The sequence below is a fragment of the Budorcas taxicolor genome, chromosome 3 (genome assembly GCF_023091745.1).
Source record: "Budorcas taxicolor isolate Tak-1 chromosome 3, Takin1.1, whole genome shotgun sequence".
NCBI lineage: Eukaryota > Metazoa > Chordata > Mammalia > Artiodactyla > Bovidae > Budorcas > Budorcas taxicolor.
The window spans coordinates 74,184,431-74,203,556 of NC_068912.1; the positions used below are offsets into that span (position 1 = coordinate 74,184,431).

The window sequence follows — 19,126 nt, forward strand, 5'->3', positions numbered from 1 at the left end:
AGCCCACTTCACCCCTACCGATTAGCGAAACCCGCCTTTGCCAGCCCCGGAGGGTCACAGTCACTTCCGCCCCACCTCCCTAGCCCCGCCCATCTGAGAGGAAGTACTTTCCTTTCGGGTCCTCCTGCCTGTAGGGGGCTCTCCGAGCCCTCTAGTGCCACGAAGGCCTCCCGCCTGGGCTGTCCTGGCGGCGCCTGTTAGTTTAGTCCTAGAGAATATATTTTCACTGTAACTCTTTTGGCCAGAAAAAAAAAAATCTCACAGGCATCTTTTTCTGGATAATAACGTTCAAACCCAATCTAGGCCGAGTGTTTGCACTATCAAACCCTGTCGCAGTGTTGGAAAGGAGTCAGGCGGTGTGAGGACAGCCCCGGAGCGCCGAAAGTCCCCGGCCCGCTCCCTCCAGTGAAGACGTAGCTGCGGGTGGTTGTGGTGGCGGCGTCCAAGATGTCGACCAAGAATTTCAGAGTCAGTGACGGTGACTGGATTTGCCCGGACAAAAAGTGAGTTCGTGAAGGGTCCCGAGTCTGCAGCGGGGTTGGTCGTTGGAGGCTTTCTCGAGTCGATTGAGCATTTTCCGTTTTTACGGTCGCTGATGCCGTCAGCCGAGTGGTGGAGAACTGCCCGATCCCGGGCGGGAAGGAGGCTCTTAGTCTCCTCACGATGGGGTCCTTCAAGAACCTTTCTTTTGATTAAGTCTTGAGCGTGTCCTCGATTATCTCTCTCCGAGGCAGCCGGTATGGGGAGGGAGATGGCCGCCCCTTTTCCTCACTCCCCACCCCCGGCCAGGTTTCTGCGATAAGGAAACCTCCCCGGTGGAGGCCAGCTCGGTGTCGGATCTCCCCCACGTGACTTCTCCTGCAGAACCTGACTCTTGTTCAGAAAATGTTGCTTTCTTGAACTCATTTGTTTGCTTCACCTAGTTTATTTTGCTGTTTTTTTTAAATTTAATTCAAACTTTGTTTCCGTATTGTTTTTACTTTTTCCTGCCGACCGCTAACCTCTTTGGTTGGAGGAATTCTGGCTTTTTTTTTTTTTTTTTTTGGTCTTTAATTTCCCCACAAGAATTAAACCTTTCACCTCTTCAGAACCGAAACGTATGAGGTCTGTGTTTTCGCCTGCTCAGCCCTGGAGAATGCCTGCTTCAAAGAAGCACGTGTTTTAGTGGCTCTGCTGAAACCAGTGTCCTTTATTAAATTGTTTAGGAAGATTTTTATTGGCGGGTGTTTAAGTAGGTGTATCTGTGTGGAGATGTACAAAAATTATTATGGAAAGTAATTGTCAAAAAAAGAATGCGCATCTCGTGTTCCAGTAAAAACTTTTGAATACTTGTCTCTAAGCAAGCCACAGATGGCATATGGAGTGCCTGGTAGTAAAGAGTGAAAACTTTGAAAATTAATTCCAATCCTATTGTTTATGTAACGTTACCTAGGCTATTTTACTTTGCTTAAAAAAAACAGAAGATCTCCCTTAAAATGGTATAGCATAGATTGTGTAGAGCAATAAGATGTAGCAAATACTCATCAATCAATAACTATGAATATTAGTTTTAGAATCAAATGTCAAAGAAGATTAAGGGCTTATTTCCGCAGCATTTGTCTTCCATTCTTATTTTGAGCAATTTAAGTGAAGTCTGGCGGGCTGCAGTCCGTGGGGTCACAAAGAGTCAGACAGGATTGAGCAACTGAACTGAAATGAAGCACCATGCTTCTTTACATAAAAAGTTGATGGTTCTCGATTACATAAAGATTTAAGATTACTTGAAGGGTATCGAGTCAATTTTGAGTAGAACAAACAACTGACTTTTTGTGTTGTTGGTCACTTGTAGAATAATGTGCTTTTGACAGTGTCATTAATGACAGTATACTCAGATATTTGAACGTATTTCTAAAAGAGTGCATTTCAATTCAGTTACAAATATATGAATAGACTAACTTCTACAATGTATATAAATCCAGAAAACATTTTCAGAATGTATTTCAGTGCTTATTGGAGTCCTAAAGGATATTCTTTATTTGGGGGGGGGGGCGGGGGGCAAGGGTGAATGACCTAAAAGTTACTGGTGTACTTCAGTTAAGTGTCTCTTCCATACTTTGCATCTTTATTCCATTCTAGTATAATACCTAAAAAAAAAATAAAGAAATCAACGTAAGTTTAAGCTTTACATGTTATTCAGAGCATTTAGCATGCTTTTATGATTTGCAGATGCACTATAAAAACCATGTGTTTTTTGGTTGTTTAGTATCAGCATAAAGTTACAATATGTTACTTTTATGTGTTGACATTATTGGTTGTAGTTTTCCAGCTAGGTTTCAGAGGTTTAATAGATACCCCCAAAACTGAGTTTTCTTTTAATTATTGAACCTATTTCTATTTTTTCTTAATTTTCCTTTGTCTTTTTACCATCCCACCTTCTGTTTCTAGCAAGAGGGTAGTATTAAGATCCATGAAGCCTTTTCTGACTTACCCATTTTCTCCCCCTTGGTTCACCTTTAGGATTTTGTATGATAATTCTTAACAAAATTTTGTATAATCTTATTTTCTATATGAGAGTTACTTTAAATTTTTCTGAACTCCCTGGTGCTTCATCAGTAATTGTTCAAGTGGACTCACATCTCACTTAAACTTTGTAAGGGTATCTTGTACTTAATGATGTGTGCCAATATGAGAACACTGAGGCATAGAGATCCTTAAGTAACTTACCAGAATCACGTAATTGGTAATTGAGAGATTGGAGTTTCTTATCCATGACTTTTAACTTCAGGTCTTATATTTTTTCCACCTAAATTGTGAGGGGTTTTTTGGGTTTTGTTTTTTTTTTTTTTTGTAGTTAACATTGACATTAACATAAAAAGAGAAGTAGAAGTTCTGGACCCAGGTATATAGGGAAGACACATTAAAAAACTGTGTAATAGACTCTTTAAAATTACGTAAGTTTAATACGTGTCTAAGTATTTTTTGCTTTATTTTCAGATGTGGAAATGTAAACTTTGCTAGAAGAACTAGCTGTAATAGATGTGGTCGAGGTAAGCACTTAAGGAACCTTCTGTTAAGACTGTTTCTACAGACCATTTCTTTATTTCCCCAGATTCATACTGCATTTTTCTATTTTCAGAGAAAACAACTGAGGCTAAGATGATGAAAGCAGGGGGCACTGAAATAGGAAAGACACTCGCAGAAAAGAGCCGAGGCTTATTTAGTGCTAATGACTGGCAGTGTAAAACGTATGTGTTTTAATGATCATCCTGACTTTTTTCCCATAATAATGTATGTAGCCACTACTTGTTAATACTACCTACTCTTTCTAGTCACATTGGCAAGCCACACTATAGACTTTAAATCAAAGATCTGTTGATTGTTATTCATTCTGTATCTGATATTTAAGTATAAAGAACTTTTAAATTTTAGAATCATAAGTTGCATCCTATAGATAATTATTCCTAATTAGGTTTCTTAATATTTCTGGTTTTCACATGCTATACTGATTTTTCCAATATCCGTCTTGTCTCTTAAGCAGATGAATCAAACACACATGAAAGGGCTGAATCAGAAGAGGGTCTTACACAAATTTCTGGTCTTAAAAATACTAAATTAGTATTGAATAATTTTCCAGCAACAAATTAAGACACTGAATTTGGGATTCAGTGCATGAACTGATTCTGCAGGAGAAAAAAAAAAATTTTAACTTTTATTTGCAGGGTATAACCTTACTCTTGAGGTGACTTTGTAGACTGGGAAATTAATAGAACATTTAATTTAAAGTGGTATTCCCCCCACCCCCACCCCCCACAAGACAGCAGAATCTCTGTAGATACAATTTCTCATTGATTTCTCATAAAAAGACAGGCACTGTTGATACTATATAGCTTTTGCTTCTCTGCTTAAGTAGTTCAGTCTATTGTAACCATACTCTCTGCTCAGAAAAAGTACATTGGTGCATTTCCTTTGTAGCATCCTTAGTAAACATTTTTTTATGGTAGTGAGTTCACTCTACTTTTTATTTTAAAATTCTTAAATATTTTTGAATTGACTATTTGTCTTATGTTATAATCTACTAATTTGACATTTTTCACTTTTAAAGTTGCAGTAACGTGAATTGGGCCAGAAGATCAGAGTGTAATATGTGTAATACTCCAAAGTATGCTAAACTGGAAGAAAGAACAGGTAAAAGTCAAACTTATTCCAACTAAATGATTTTAAAACAACTAAACATTGAAATGGATAATTGATTGCTTCATAAGAACACAGTAAATGAGGATTGTTTATTCTGCTCTTATATTTTTTACCTTGATTTTTTTTTTTCCTCTCATCCAAAGTCATGTTTTGTATAGTAATTTCACAGTTTACAAAGTACAGCATGAGGAAACTGTATCCTAACAAATAGTCGACATTAGGATAATTTTAGAAATGCTTTATTCCTCTCTATCCTTTGCTAGTCTAAATGTTTGTTATTAATAATGACAGGATAATACCATTTTTTTCATTCGTTTGATTTCTTAGTATGACAAAACCAAACATGGGGCACCTTTTAAAATATTTGTCTAAAAAAGTTAGCCATTCATTAGAATCATTTGAGAAACTGAAAATCCAGAATCCTAAACAGCTGACAAAGCTCTTTAGTGGTGGGTCCCCCAAATTTGCAGGTGTTTTAGATGGTATTTGGTCACCATTGATCTAAATAATAACCCATCATTGACTCTGTGTGTTATCAGTTATTGCATTGTCAGCATTGTTAGTCTCTCAGTCATGTCCAGCTCTTTGCGACCCCATGGACTGTAGCTGGCCAGGCTCCTCTGTCCATGGAATTCTCCAGGCAGAAATTCTGGAGTGGATTGCCATTCCTTTCTCTAGTGGATCTTGCTCCTCTAGGGATTGAACCCAGGTCTCTTGCATTGCAGGCAGATTCTTTACTGTCTGAGCCACCAGGAAAGCCTCTGTTGTAGTTGGATGAAAATATTTACCTGATAGAATGTAGTTTCCCATTATCATCAGTTAGAGCAAACACATTATCAGTATACTTCGCATCTGATTTTGTCATTCAACAGCTTGAACAGTCAAAGGCTTCCTTCTGTTGATACATTAGTCACCTTATTAGACCTAGGCTTAATAAACAACTTCCCTGTTTCCTTTTCCTCCCTGACTTTAGACAGTTGCACTGTCTATAGATTAAGGCCTTTTAATAAGGCCTTTTTTTCCCTCTCTTACCTCTTTAACATTTATATTTCCCCCCCTTTTTTTAAAATCTAACACTCCCACACCCCCCAATACATAAACCCCTTTGGTTGGTTACTCTGTTTCCTTTTTGTATTTTCGTGGTCACAGAATGTTGGGTTTCTTCTAGTTCCAATTCCTAAGCTCTCCTTTATGCTGTGTTTTCTGGGCATTTTCTTGAAGACCTAAGTTTAAGTAAGCATTGGCACACCATGATAACCAAATTTATGTCTCTAGCTCAGACTTCTTTGACCTGTATATTCAGCTACCTATTTATCATCACTACGTAAATGTCAAACTCATTATATCTAAACTGAATTCGCGATTTTCCCCTAGGACCTGGCCCTCTTCTAGTGATCTCTTTCTCATGATTGGTACCACCCACCATATGCTTGTTACATAAACCAGAAACTTAGACATTCTTCTTAATAACTCCTTCATCTCTCTTGTTCCCCCAAAAGTCTTCTCCATCATTTCGCTAGGCAGAGATTCAACTTTATCCTGTTTCTTGGGAAAAAAAAAAACAAAAACAGCCACCTTGTTGTACATATATCCCACACAGCCAGGAGTTCTTTGTTCGCAACTAAAATTCCATTTATTTAAAACATTTTGCTTTGATTGCTTTTAGGAAAAAGTCCAGAATCTTAACAGTTATAAGAATTGTAATCCCCAGAAGCCTTTTATTTATTCACATTCTCTTTGACCTGTTTTGTGATTCCTCCTTTAAAAGTTTCACTAATGCAAGAGCTAAAATCTTAACAACTGAAGTTGTCGAAGTTTAGTAACCTTACTTTCCTTTACCCATTATCTTTTTTGTGTCCTGATCCTTTACCATTTCCCTTGATATAAGTAGTTGTCATAGCCCGTCATTGTTGAAGATGTGAACTAATGATATACTGTTACCGTCTAGTTTGTCTTTATTATTTGTTCTCTTTGCTGGTTAATCAAAATATAGATTCTCAAAATTTTCAAAGTAGTGTCTCAGTTCTTCTTTGAAGCACATGTTACATTCATACCCTTTTCTCTCTTCACTTCCATTGTCACAACCCTAATTCAGGCCTATTTTAAATCTGTTTGATCTTTTACTGATCTTTGCTTACATTTTACATTTTTTGAGACAAATCTTAAGATTTTATTTTAACACTTGCTAAAAATGTATAGAGGTTGCTTGTTTCATATAAACTGTATCATAAATGATGCCAGAACTGTGGTGTTTCCTATACTCAAATGTTGAGTATAGAATTGAGGAAATATTTGTTGGCCATTGGGCACGATGCAGGGGAATACTTGGTTAAGCAAACTAGAAATGTAAAGGCAAAAATTAATGAAGTCTTCAAGAGAGCAATGTTTAGGCTAAGAAGTGAAAGTTAGTAGCAAGTTGAGAGATCATTCCAAGCAAAAGCAAACAGCTTATATAAATCAGGCCCTGACACTTAAAAGAATTTAGCATATTGGGTGAATTCTAGCAGCTTCAGAAATAGGCAAAGGCCATGTAAATCATAGTAAGAAGTTTTATTTTATTCTAAATATAATGGGAAATAATTTTTAACAAGGGATTGACATTTCTAATTTTTAAATATTACTGGTTTATAGAAGAAGAATTAGGGGGTGAGAGTGGCAAGCATGGAAGCAAGAAGACCAATTTTTACAATATTCCCTGAAAGCTTCAAACCAGTAGAGTGAGGGAAACACATAAATAAGCTGGTTATCCCTGTCCCTTGTTATTCAGTGGAGATGATGCTGAAGGCTTTTTTTTTTTTTTAATGTTATAGCTACTAATTTCTCACATAGAAAGACTTCATGAGGTGTATTTGTTGTATGAGCTCATACAACATACCTTAATAATGAATTGCTAGCAGATTAGGTTCTTCTATAACTGTGTGAGAGAACATGAAAATAGCTTTGTGTTTGCTATCATGTTTATTTTGCAGTAATTTTGCTTACACACCTATGCAAAACTACCTGTTATACCTATCTTGGATAATTGATTCTTTGGCTCACCATGTTTGCCTTACCATTATTTTACTTTCAGATTACTGACTGGACAAAGAACTCTCTGAAAGACTATTGATTTTAAATAGTAGTGCTTAATATGTTTACATTTCCACATATAAATAGTCCAGTTTTTCTGTACTATTGGCTTACAGTCATCGTATTATATAATTTTTTTTTTCCTTTTTTCTTACGTGAATCATTTTGCATTAACTTTTTACCTACTTCAAAGTATTGTGAGGTTTAAGTCTTTACATCTCTTACGTCTCAGGACATACTGCCATAATATTAAATATATATCTAGAGCCAAGAAACTATATTGTTGAATTATAATTTTCTACAGCATTTATCTCTCAAATTATCATTGAGTATGAGCCTTTTTCTTTTTTTAAATTACTAGTCTTAGTCACAGCATGCAGGATCTTTGATACTCATTTCGGCATGCAGGATGCTTTTTAGCTTTTAGTTGCATGGAAGCTTTTAGTTGCAGCATATAGGATCTAGTTCCCTGACCAGGGACTGAATCTGGGGCCCTGCTTTGGGAACATGGAATCTTAGTCACTAGACCACCAAGGAAATCCCTGAGGTATTTTCTTGAGATGAGCATATACCTAATTTTACTTGATTTTTTTTTCTTTTAATATTTGATGCTATGAAAAACTAGAGCCAGGATTTTACTAAGGAAAAGTTGTTATTTATAATTTAAAACACTTCACTTTTGGATCATATGCATAGAAACGAGGAAATTCTTGTATATTACAGTTGGAGTCTGTTTTATCTCTGGAACAAGGTGGGAAGAGGAAAAAAGGGATGATATCAAGTATTCTGAGGATAGACACAGATATATTGCAGTTTTCACCGGTACAGAGTATAGTGAGGAAAAGAAAGGACACTGCATTAATGTGGGATTTTTTTTTTAAGTGAGTTAATTTTATTGCATTATTTTACTGGGACACTTACATCCTCTCTACTATTAGCTTGTGGCTCTTACAAAATGATGAGAGAGTGAGTTTTTTAATGCCTGTGACTGACAGATTTAAAGTTGCAAATCTTAAATTTTTAAAAAATGCTTTTTTCATCTATAAATTTAACATTTTGCTGATTCATTAAATCCTTAAATCTGGGAATCACTCTTTATGTGGCGGTACTGTTCTGAAATACGTGAGGTAGTTAGGTTATGTTACTCTTAACCACCTCTGTATTTTTTTCAGTGGGAGATATTTTTCAGAAGTTCTCATCTCATTTTCTCTAAAACTAACTCACTTTCTTCTTCTAATCTTTGTTAAGCCTATGGCACAGATCTGTAAGTCTAATTGTAGATAGTAGCTGTGGCAGTAAATAATGGTGTATTGATCCTGATTGGTCTTCATTAGAATATTTTCAGTTGAAAAGTTTACTGGCTTCTTCAGAAAAGCTGAGTGACTTTGTGTATTTTAAACTGATTTTTATGTTCTTCGTTACGTCATTATATTTGCCTATATAGTTATTTTCCAAGCTCTAACTGTATTTTAGCCCAGCAAAATTTCAGTGTATCAAAAGATTTCAAGCTATTTTTAACTAGCAAACAGTGAAATTTGATTATTAGTTCTTACTGAGCCCACTTCTCCCAAAATAATTATGATTAAAACCACAGAGGAAAGTCATTTTAAAACTTGGTTATAGCAGATGTTTAAGGAGATGTTTTCCATCCATATATTCCATGTATTACTGAAATCATATAGGCAGGACATTTTGAAATTGAGAAGAGCTAAAATTGTAGCCATGGGACTTTTCCAGCTATATCCAACTTTGAGGCTGTTCTCTGTAGTGATACTTTATTTTTTTATTTTTTATTTTTGAGACCAATAGTTTATTAAAAGGATAAACAGATGTCTTTGATAAGATTTTATTTTTCCTATTACTTGTAGGTGATTTTGGTGAATTATAACAATTTGTGCTCCCCTCTCCTTAGGATATGGTGGTGGTTTTAATGAAAGAGAAAATGTTGAATACATAGAAAGAGAAGAATCTGATGGTGAATATGATGAGGTAAGATATACATTAGTGTGTAGGTTGAATGCAACTTAGAGAAACATGTTAGAAAATATCTTAAATAAAAAAAGAAAATACTATATGTATCTCATTTTTGTAAGTACACGTTAAGTCTTTTAGAGCAGCTTATTATTTTGTTGGAGGTCATAATTGACTTAAACATATAATTGACTTAAAAATACATGTTGACACCTAAATATATAAAAGTAATTTCTTAAGAAAAATATTTTAATACTTTTAGCTAACAGAAATATATTGAAACTTTTTCTCTAGTTTGGACGTAAGAAGAAAAAATACAGAGGGAAGGCAGTTGGTCCTGCATCTATTTTAAAGGAAGTTGAAGATAAAGAGTCTGAGGGAGAAGAAGAGGATGAGGATGAAGATCTTTCTAAATATAAATTAGATGAGGTAGCTTCTTTCCTTACCATATTTCCCCTTTGTCTTGTTCAAGCTATGGCATATGAATGTCTTTGACAACCTTTGGCTTATGGTGAAGATGTGTTCTACAGTGTCATCATTTGTTTCCACAAAAATTATGATCTGTTTTACCAAGCGTTATTCTGACTTGAGATATACAGTAGTGACTGAGACAGAACATGCTTCTCTTAACTTAAATTGCAGAGAGGAAAAGACATAAACAGTATAATTTCAATAGCAATAATATTATGAAGATGCATGATGTGGTAGATCATTAGAAGAGCTACTTTGGTTTCAGTGAATGGGGGATTTCTGAGACAGTGAAATTTGTGTTGAGACGTTAGTGATGAGTGATATGAAGGAGCCCGCTGTAAGGGCTGGGATCAGAGCATTTTTAGGGCAGTGAGAACAGCAAATAAAGTTTCCCATAGTAGGAAACAAGCCAGCAACATCCAAAAAATCATACATGGGCTAGTGTGGTTAGAACAGAGGGGAGAAGGTAATAAGGGGGTCAGCAAACACATCAAGTCTGGTGATGTTTATTCTGTGGGGCCTGAGTGTAAAATTTTATGGATGAATAGATCCAGATTAAGGGTGCTTTGAGGTCTGAGCATAGGAGGCCCTCAAATGCACATAAAACAATATGGAACAAGTTTGAAAAAGAAACAAATGAGGTATATTTATCTGATCTGTGTTTTAGAGATGACTGTCAACATACTGAAATATTGGGGAGGCAGAATGAATTCCCACAGTTAGACTTCCTAAAAGGGTGTACTAGAGGAAGGAATGAAGTTCTGAACTAAGTCTTAAAGGAGATGCATTTAAGAACTTTTATTCTTGACAGTTTATATGGTAATACATTGTGTGAAAAAGAAAATGAGTATGATTTCTACATTTACATCTTTGAAATGCCTGAGACAGTCATTCAGTCTGTTTAGCTGAGATCAGGAATGTAGTAGTCAGATTTCAGGATTGAGAGTGAATTTGTTGAGATGTTAGTGATAAAATATGTTCATATGAAGATGTCCATTACATAGAACTATTCATCATTCCTAGTAGACAACATTGATACCTCAAGGTCTAAAAAGAATTGATTGTGGATTTTTGTTAGGATGAGGATGAAGATGATGCTGATCTCTCAAAATATAATCTTGATGCCAGTGAAGAAGAAGATAGTAATAAAAAGAAATCTAACAGACGAAGTCGCTCAAAGTCTCGGTCTTCACACTCACGATCTTCATCACGCTCATCCTCCCCCTCCAGTTCAAGGTCTAGGTCCAGGTAAACGGGTACAGGTCAAGGGTAACACCAGTCAAAATGTCAGTATCTAACTTCTTTACTTATAAATTTTGTTTTTCCTAACTAAATTTTCCTTTTATTTTAGAGTTTTCATTCAAGTTATCATTTGAAAGATCATTTTTTTCTATCTTAGTGCCGTGGAGTTATTATCGAGTATTTCAGAAGTACAAAATTTTAATATGAAACTCCTTAGTCCAGTTTAGCATCATGCCTTTTATTAAAATAGACTAAAAATTGAATTAAATCATTATTTATAGATACTTAGTTATCTAAAGAGACAGTTTTACGTTCAGAAAACTCAAAGTGAAGATTTCTATTTCCACTGATGATTTTAAACACTAGTACAGAAATTTTCTAGGCATTGATTGAACTGCTGCTTATTACAGTGTTTTATTTGGCATAGGTACTCTGAATACAGGAGAAATTTGGCTGTATTCTATTATCCTAATGCTCATACTTTAGAGCTGTCCAGGAATAAATTAGAGGATTTAATTTGTGTTATACTTGCATATTATTTTGTTAGTAAAGTTTTAATAAAAAGTCACTGATTGTGTAGTCAACAATAAAAAGTTTTAGTTGAGAAAAAGCAACACTTTATGTAAGCAAAATTCCCTTGAAGAACTCCTATTTAGTTAAGTGAAACTATGTGCAATTAATTTCAACTGTATTTAGGAATAAAATATTAGCTAAGTACTTAGGTAATTTTTGAGTTATTTGTTTATAAAGATACTTTTAAGGTAAAAGTTAATGTTTTCCTGCAAATTGTTATTTTCAGGAATAAATTAAGTATAAATTAAATTACTCAATGAAATTTATTTAATTTGTTGACTTTTTAAATGCAAGTGGACCGTATTTCCTGTCATTTTTCAATAATTTCCTAAAACAGTGACAGGATTATCAGTGTAGTTTCCCTTTAATTCTCAAATCTTTGAGTAGACAGAAAACATACAGGTTAAAAACATACCATGTCAGTACTGAAGCTTTATGCTAACTAATGACCAAGAAAATAGATTTCAAGTTAAATATAAACTGCCATATTCCTGAATGTATCAGTCCCTCCCAGGTTACTTTTAAGTGTTTGTGAACAAAAAGTATTCAATACTTTTTTCAATACAAAAAAGTATTGAATTTTATCTGTACAATCTTAAAAGCGTTTTTAAAGAAATCTTGTCAGACTTGGAAAGTTGTTCAGTCTCGCTAAGTCATGTCCAACTCTTTGCAATCCCATGAACTTGAAAAGTAGTTGATTATTTTCAAAAATTATTAATTTAAGTTTTGGCATAATTGTTAATACAGAATGAAAGTTTTAAATGAACCTTAAAATACTGTGTTTTGAAAATATATATCCCAAATAGTTATTATATGAAAATGAATCCTAATGCATAGTTTTCTTTCAGTGTTCATATCACAAAGCTTAATTAAATGGTCCTGGAAAAAAATATCCTTCCATGTTGTTCCAGGTCGCGTTCAAGAAGTTCTTCCAGTTCGCAGTCAAGATCTCGTTCCAGTTCCAGAGAACGTTCGAGATCTCGTGGGTCGAAATCAAGGTGAATGAGGTAGCATCTCTCTGTAAAGCAGAGAGAGAAAATATTTAAAGGCTGCAGAAGGCGTTGCTTTTTTTCCTCTTATTTTGCTTCTATTTGTCAATTTTATTTTAGCATTAGAAAACTAATGCACTTGCCTCAGCTTAATTTTCTCACCGTGAGATGTCTCCATTGCCAGCAGTGTGCCAAGACATTCCCATGATTGAATTAAGGTGGTTATTTTGCATTGTGCAAGGTTTGCTATTTTTGTGCTAAAATGTGATGAAATGGGAAGATGCAGCCAAGGTTTATCACCAAATGCCTACTCATTAAAGTTATTTTGCAGTAGGAATTATAATAAGTATGCAGATAAAAAGAAAAAGTTTACTTCATGTTTAAAAGGTAGAAAAATAACTGCCTCAACACAGTTTTGCAAGGCAATTATTTCAGTATTTACAGAAATAATTCTGTAATTTACATCAGATAAAGTGGGTTTTATTTTCACTTCTCTGTAATACAACAAGGATTATTATACACAGTGTGTGTAGTATGTAAGAAGTATAGACACTTAAATTCCACAAATTAAGTAGTTGGTTGGTGGTTTAGGTAGAATGTGATCTTGAAGCATTTTTGTTAACTTCAGGTTGCATTTAGTTAGCACTGCAGAGGGAAAGATAATTTGTAAAGAAGCAAGTGAGAAACTAGCTTTTGGTCTCTTAAAGTTTTTTCTAGACTTGGTCAAAATATGCTGCCATTATTTTTAATTTAATTTGTTGATCTATTAAAAACATCTAACAAGAATAAGAAAATAACTAAAATTCCACCTAAATGGAATTACACTGAAGTGTAGTGTTAGCTAGTTGGTAAAAATAATTGCTTAATAGCTTATTTTAGAGCCAAATCTGTAGCATTAGAGGGCAACTACAATTCAATAACATTAAGAAGAAAAGAATGATATACACACTAGTATTAAGTTAATATGATAGAAAGCAAGTTAGATTATTGTTATTATGTATTATCAGTGTTTCAGTTGTTTTATTTGAGTGCTGCTTAGATGAAGATCCTTAGGTCCTAGTTCCTTTGGGAAGCACTTTAAGGTTTACAGAACAGCCTTCATATTCTTTTCAAACATTTTTTTCATTGCTTATAACTTTCCAAAGAATTCTCCTTTTGGGCTTTCTGATTTTATCTTAAGCCCAAAGGTGAATTTTTTGGGAAGTTTGAGCTAAATTACTTCAACCAAAATATGTAAATGAAGAAATACTGTATTTAAACATTTGCACATTTACCTCTACCTGAAACATGTGAATGTCAACACTTCATACTTCATGGATAGTAATCCTTCATAAAAACAAATATTGTTAATCAAGTTTTAAAGTTACTTTATTTTTCTTTGAATGTTTAATGGTTTAATAGCTACTGTTTTATGTCATTTTGTCCTCGTATACCTGCTTTTACTAAAGCAACTTAACTATTAAGTTGCTTAATTCCACAACAAACTGTTATTATTTTCTTCAGGAAGTTGTATAATACATATTTTTTCCCCAAATGGAAGGATGTAGTTTCTAGACATGAAGTTATATAAATGCTTACCTGTTAGTTTTGCTACGTACACTTTAAAATGGAAGCCTTTAAATTTTAGAAAACGAATTTAAGATTCTATTTTAATACATTAGACTAGTTTTTAGTTAAAGTAGTGAGCACTTATCTAGTGGTGAATTTAAATTAAATAGAATTGATTTCATGGTTGAACCAGAAGTCTTCTGTTGAGTAAGCAGTAAGTATTCGTTCTTATAAAATTTCTGTAGCTATAAATTGTTTGTTTATTTTTGGAGCTAGAAACTAAACCATCTGCCTCATTTCTTCTTTTAATGAAATGTTTGATTTGTTTCTCAATCAATGAAGATCCAGCTCCAGGTCCCACAGGGGTTCTTCTTCCCCACGAAAAAGATCTTACTCAAGTTCATCATCATCTCCTGAGAGGAACAGAAAGAGAAGTCGTTCTAGATCTTCTTCATCTGGTGATCGAAAAAAAAGACGAACAAGATCACGGTCACCTGAAAGGTTTGGGTTTCTGTAGAAATAAGAATGGGTGTTCTTAAGTGTGTTTAGTAGATTAACTGAACTTCTTAGTCAAGGATTAGGTTTTCATTATCTCCTTTGTTACCCACTTTAAACTCAACTGTGAACTTCAAAAAACAGATTAATTGCTTTGTTTACTCTATGTGTTTTAATCAGGTTGTTTAGAAAAGTAGATCAAACTACTCTCTTCCACTCTCTGATTATTTTATTGTTTAAATTTTTATTTTCATATATATATAATTATTATAGCCAACTCTCGGTTATTTCTGTCTCTTAAGTTTCTAATTCAAAAGCTGTGTGTTGATGTAATTTAGAGATTGATTTGTATAAGTATTAATTTATGCTATCTATTTTACATTAAATATTAGAAACTGTAGGATTCTAGGGCATCTAATAAGCAAATTAACTATCATAGATAATTGGAAGTCTGTCCTTATTTAAATATGTATAAATACATTTCCACAACAAATTGTTGTTTTTGTTCCCTTTATAAAGAAATTGTACTTACAGCTAATATATTTTTATCTTTCAGTCCGAATTCCTTTTTTGTAGAAACAGATCTTGACTAGATTACTTTACCTGTGTTGATATTTTTAAAATTTGGAGAGTGTGTCATCTGTCAGCCTTTTCTGCAGCAGACTAAATAATTATTCAGTTTCATTATTTTTCTCTTTTTCCTCAGTGTCTAATTATATAGCCATTTTAATGGCTTCCTTAATAATCTTTGCAAATTCTTATATCCCTTCGGCTTGTGAAAAATAAGGATTAGATAAAATCTGATTTTTCCTGTCAATGCTAGAGTTACCTCTTCTTGTACATAATGATTGGTTTTGCGTCTTCCCATTTTGAAGTGTAGATATCAAGGTTACACACAGCTAGTTTCATTTCTGTGCATTTATTCCTTTGTTAAAAAAAAAATTACTCCGTACTTTATGAAATTCATTCTGTTGCTTTTTTACCACTTCTTCAGATTTTTATCTTAGCCACATATAATCCCCCTAGTTTGTTGTCATCTAAACTTAATGAACATGTTCTCTATTCCATAAGCCAGGTGATTGGTGAAAACACTAAACAACCCTGAGCCCAGGGCCAACCCCTCGGAACACCACTACTTTACCCAGGTTGATATATTGACTTATTCATACTAGCTGCATGAATATAATCCTGTAACTTAATTGTACAGTCATCTTGTGCGACCTAGATTTCCAAAACATAATTATTTTTGGATATATATTCGCATACACAGTCAGAAGCCTTGCTATATCTGTTTTACGTATAGCTTTACCACACTATGTACAGTATATCAGAAAGAACGATTTAGTCACACTGCCATTACCCAGTTTATATGCCTTTGTTGTATTAATCTGTAGTTGTATACAACTTTGCAAGGCTTTCCTTCATTGCCTTAAATAATTGAGAGGTGGCTATATCTTAAGAGATTTTTTAATTATGGTTGCACTGCTACTGGGCTCATATCCAAAGTTAAATACTAGTTAATTTTATGTGTGTAAGTTTATATCTTAGATTTTAATTATTCCTTTTACCAGTTTAATGAGGTTTAATTTTTCATATTCTCAAAGTCATATAAAGGAAGTTGATATTCAGCTCCAGCTTACCAGATTACCTGTTTTCCCCATTATGTCTTACAGGCACCACAGGTCACCTTCTGGATCATCCCATTCTGGTTCCCGTTCAAGTTCAAAAAAGAAATAATGTATTAAAATTTACATCTTAAAAAAAAGTCCAATATAATGCATGAAGCATATTTTTTAAGAAGTTGGTGTCTTACTTGGTCAGAAGTGCTAACTCTGCTAGTAGAGGTGCATGCCTTTCATTGCTTTTCAGAAAAATACAGCTCTGTTTATTTGTGAAGTTAAAAGTAAACAGTATTTTAAGCCATGATGTCCCAAAATAGATACTTTGTCATTCATTATTTACATCCATTTGTTTTTTTAAGCTATAACATCTCAGCTATAACAAAGTACTTTGTTTTCTAATTTAAACTCTTGTTTTTCTCATCTCCAAATATGAGCATTATCTAGGCTTGTCTGGACTTTGGGCATGGAGGCAAGACTGTGGTAAAGTAGTTGGAAACAATCTGTTTATGTTAATCTGGGGAAAGGACTCAGCCTGTTTGTTAACCTGTTTCAAAGTGATTCTTACTAGAAAAAGTTTAACAGATTGTTAAACAGTTAACTAGAAACTTCTTTATTTTGAAATTCCCTGTTAAGGGTGCCTTAGAATCATTGTCTCTATCTAGTTTTACTTCTTGCACCACTAAGATTAATACAGAAAAGTTTTGTGAATTGCAGAGGAGAAAGATATTAGTTTCTGCCTTTCTGACACAGTGATTTTGAACAAGAATGCCTAGCAGTTCATCTCTACTAATGTGGTTGATGAGAAAAACATATATAAGCGTTTAGTGTTTTCAGAACCTTTGTGTGATACCTTTTAAAAAGTCAGTTATCACACAATAGGGTAGACAAAATTAAATCCTAGTTAATGAATAAATTGAAGAAAGCTTTGGAATATATTTCTCTTTGGGTATAAGACCAGCAGAGACAAGACATTGTGAATTTAAATGAACATTTGCTTTGAGGTGTTTAAACACTGCATAAAATTTTCTCCTGAGTAACAGATGCTTATTTCCTCATGACATAAGCAGAAATAATTGCTCCTATTCACTTGAAATTACTTATGGCTTAAAATACTTTCAAGATTTGTTTTATTTCTCAAAACCTGGTCATTTGAGCTCTATTTTGTCTTCTGGTTTTTAAAAAAAGGTTTCTCTTAACAGTATCTTCAGTGACAATGCAAGGTAAGTATATTAAGGGAAGTTGACAGATGTGCTTGGGAACTTTTTGTGCATGGAAATCAATGCCCACATTTTTTGTTTTTGTTTTTTGTTTGTTCTTCCTTAACATTCATGTCTACTGCAACTGAAAATTAAAATGTTTTAAGGTACTTAGTAGACAGATAAAAATTACATTTGTTCTTTATTTTAAAATGAGTGATTTTTCTCTTCAGTTTATCTAAAGATGAAAGCAAAATAGCATATGTAGAAATATTTTGATGATATTTTTACAGTGAACTTCCCCTGCTTTTTTTATGTCTTAAATTTTTTTTGCTACATTTACTGTAGGTTGCACAAGAACTTTTACTCTCTTGTAATTGTGCCTCAGACTTCTTGAAAGTCCACCTTCTAAATTGCCCAGATGATCTTCTAGATTCTACATGCTATTGTTGGTTTATTCTTGTGCTTTCTGTATTTAAAACTTTGACTGTACTAATAAGCAAATGCAAGGTTATAAATTTAGCTAATAGTAGTTCACAGACAATTTGAATGATTATGATTTTATTTGGTTTAAGCTGTACTAGTATATTTCATAAGGAAATGATGCTGTAGACAAATGTAAATAAAGCTTGTGAGTCAAGCATCAAGTGATGTTTGTTAGAAATAAATTAGAATTTTTAAGCTCTGATTTAATGTTCATTTTTAAACTATTTGCAGTCTGGTTTATTACTTTTGATTGTGCATTTTAGACTCCCTATGTTCACTTACCTTTATGTAAAGTCACCTTATTTTTATATATGAATGTTTGGTTTAAAACATGCCAAAGCCATGATCACTATAATCTTTGTCACTCAGCAATTTTTGACTTTTTTTAAACAGAGAGTACCCAAACTAGTTGAACACTCTGCACCAGAAAATATCTTATTCCATGTGGCAAATAACATGTCACAGAGTGCTTCTTAGCACTTAACAAGTATCTTTTTTAACTGTTAAGTGTTCTTAATTTCTATTTAGAATCCTTTTATCTAAACAATATTGAATAGTTGGTATTGGCAACAGATTCCAAGTTCAGAGCAAGCTGTAAGCATAAAACTCTCTAGCACATATACCAGGGTAAAACTGGTTTTTTTTTTTTCTCACATCTTCTTGATATTTGGCTTCCACAGCCAATGCTGTTTTAATAGATGCTGGTAAGAAGGTATGAAATTTCTCTCTTCTTCCCTAACAATTTTGACATAATTGTTAGATGTTTTGTTTTTTAATAGAAATAACTTGATAGCTTTCCTAAACTGGAAATAGTTTTATTTCTGGAAAACAATGGAGTTTTGTTTAAAGGCAGTTGAAGGTATGTAATACTGATTTCCTGGCTAATTCTTCCTGTCATCTTTACATACTATTGTATATCACCCCATGTCTTACAAACAGATTACAGTTTAAGGAAATTAAAATTTGCCCAAGGGAACCACAGGAGTGGCTTAATGGGGATTCATCCCCACGTCTCATGGCAGATACCAGTATTACCTCTAGTAACAACCAAATAACCTGTTTGAGGAGATAAATGTTAAGTCAAATAGATTTTTAAAAAAATCTGATTTAGTAAGAAGGTGTTAATTTTGGTCTTTTATAAGTAGGTGGATAAGTAGACATACTGTTCTGAATACAATATTGTAAAGTAATTAACCTCCAATTAAATTTAAAAAACTTTACAGAAAAGTTGCAAAGGTTGAACAGAAAGTTCCCATGTGCTCCCACCCAGTCTCCGCCATCATTAGCATAT

At 33.8% G+C, this 19,126-nt stretch overlaps 1 protein-coding gene across 1 annotated transcript; it reads left to right on the plus strand.

The window, feature by feature from the left end:
* Positions 1-408: 408 nt before the first annotated feature.
* ZRANB2 (zinc finger RANBP2-type containing 2) lies at positions 409-18,030 on the plus strand. Its single transcript, XM_052637360.1, has 10 exons — positions 409-503; positions 2,974-3,026; positions 3,116-3,224; positions 4,082-4,164; positions 9,155-9,231; positions 9,508-9,642; positions 10,763-10,932; positions 12,411-12,497; positions 14,379-14,537; positions 16,205-18,030. Exons 1-10 carry the CDS (start codon positions 448-450, stop codon positions 16,266-16,268), a joined length of 993 nt encoding a protein of 330 aa, XP_052493320.1. The 5' UTR covers positions 409-447; the 3' UTR covers positions 16,269-18,030.
* The last annotated feature ends 1,096 nt before the right edge of the window (positions 18,031-19,126 follow it).

What these genes read in the sequence shown, in the direction of transcription:
- ZRANB2 (XM_052637360.1), top strand. Translation starts at nt 448, where the DNA reads ATGTCGACCAAGAATTTCAGAGTCAGTGACGGTGACTGGATTTGCCCG. An exon ending in TGGATTTGCCCGGACAAAAA is followed by an intron (nt 504 to 2,973) that starts GTGAGTTCGTGA and finishes CTTTATTTTCAG; the next exon opens with ATGTGGAAATGTAAACTTTG. An exon ending in CTAAATATAAATTAGATGAG is followed by an intron (nt 9,643 to 10,762) that starts GTAGCTTCTTTC and finishes GATTTTTGTTAG; the next exon opens with GATGAGGATGAAGATGATGC.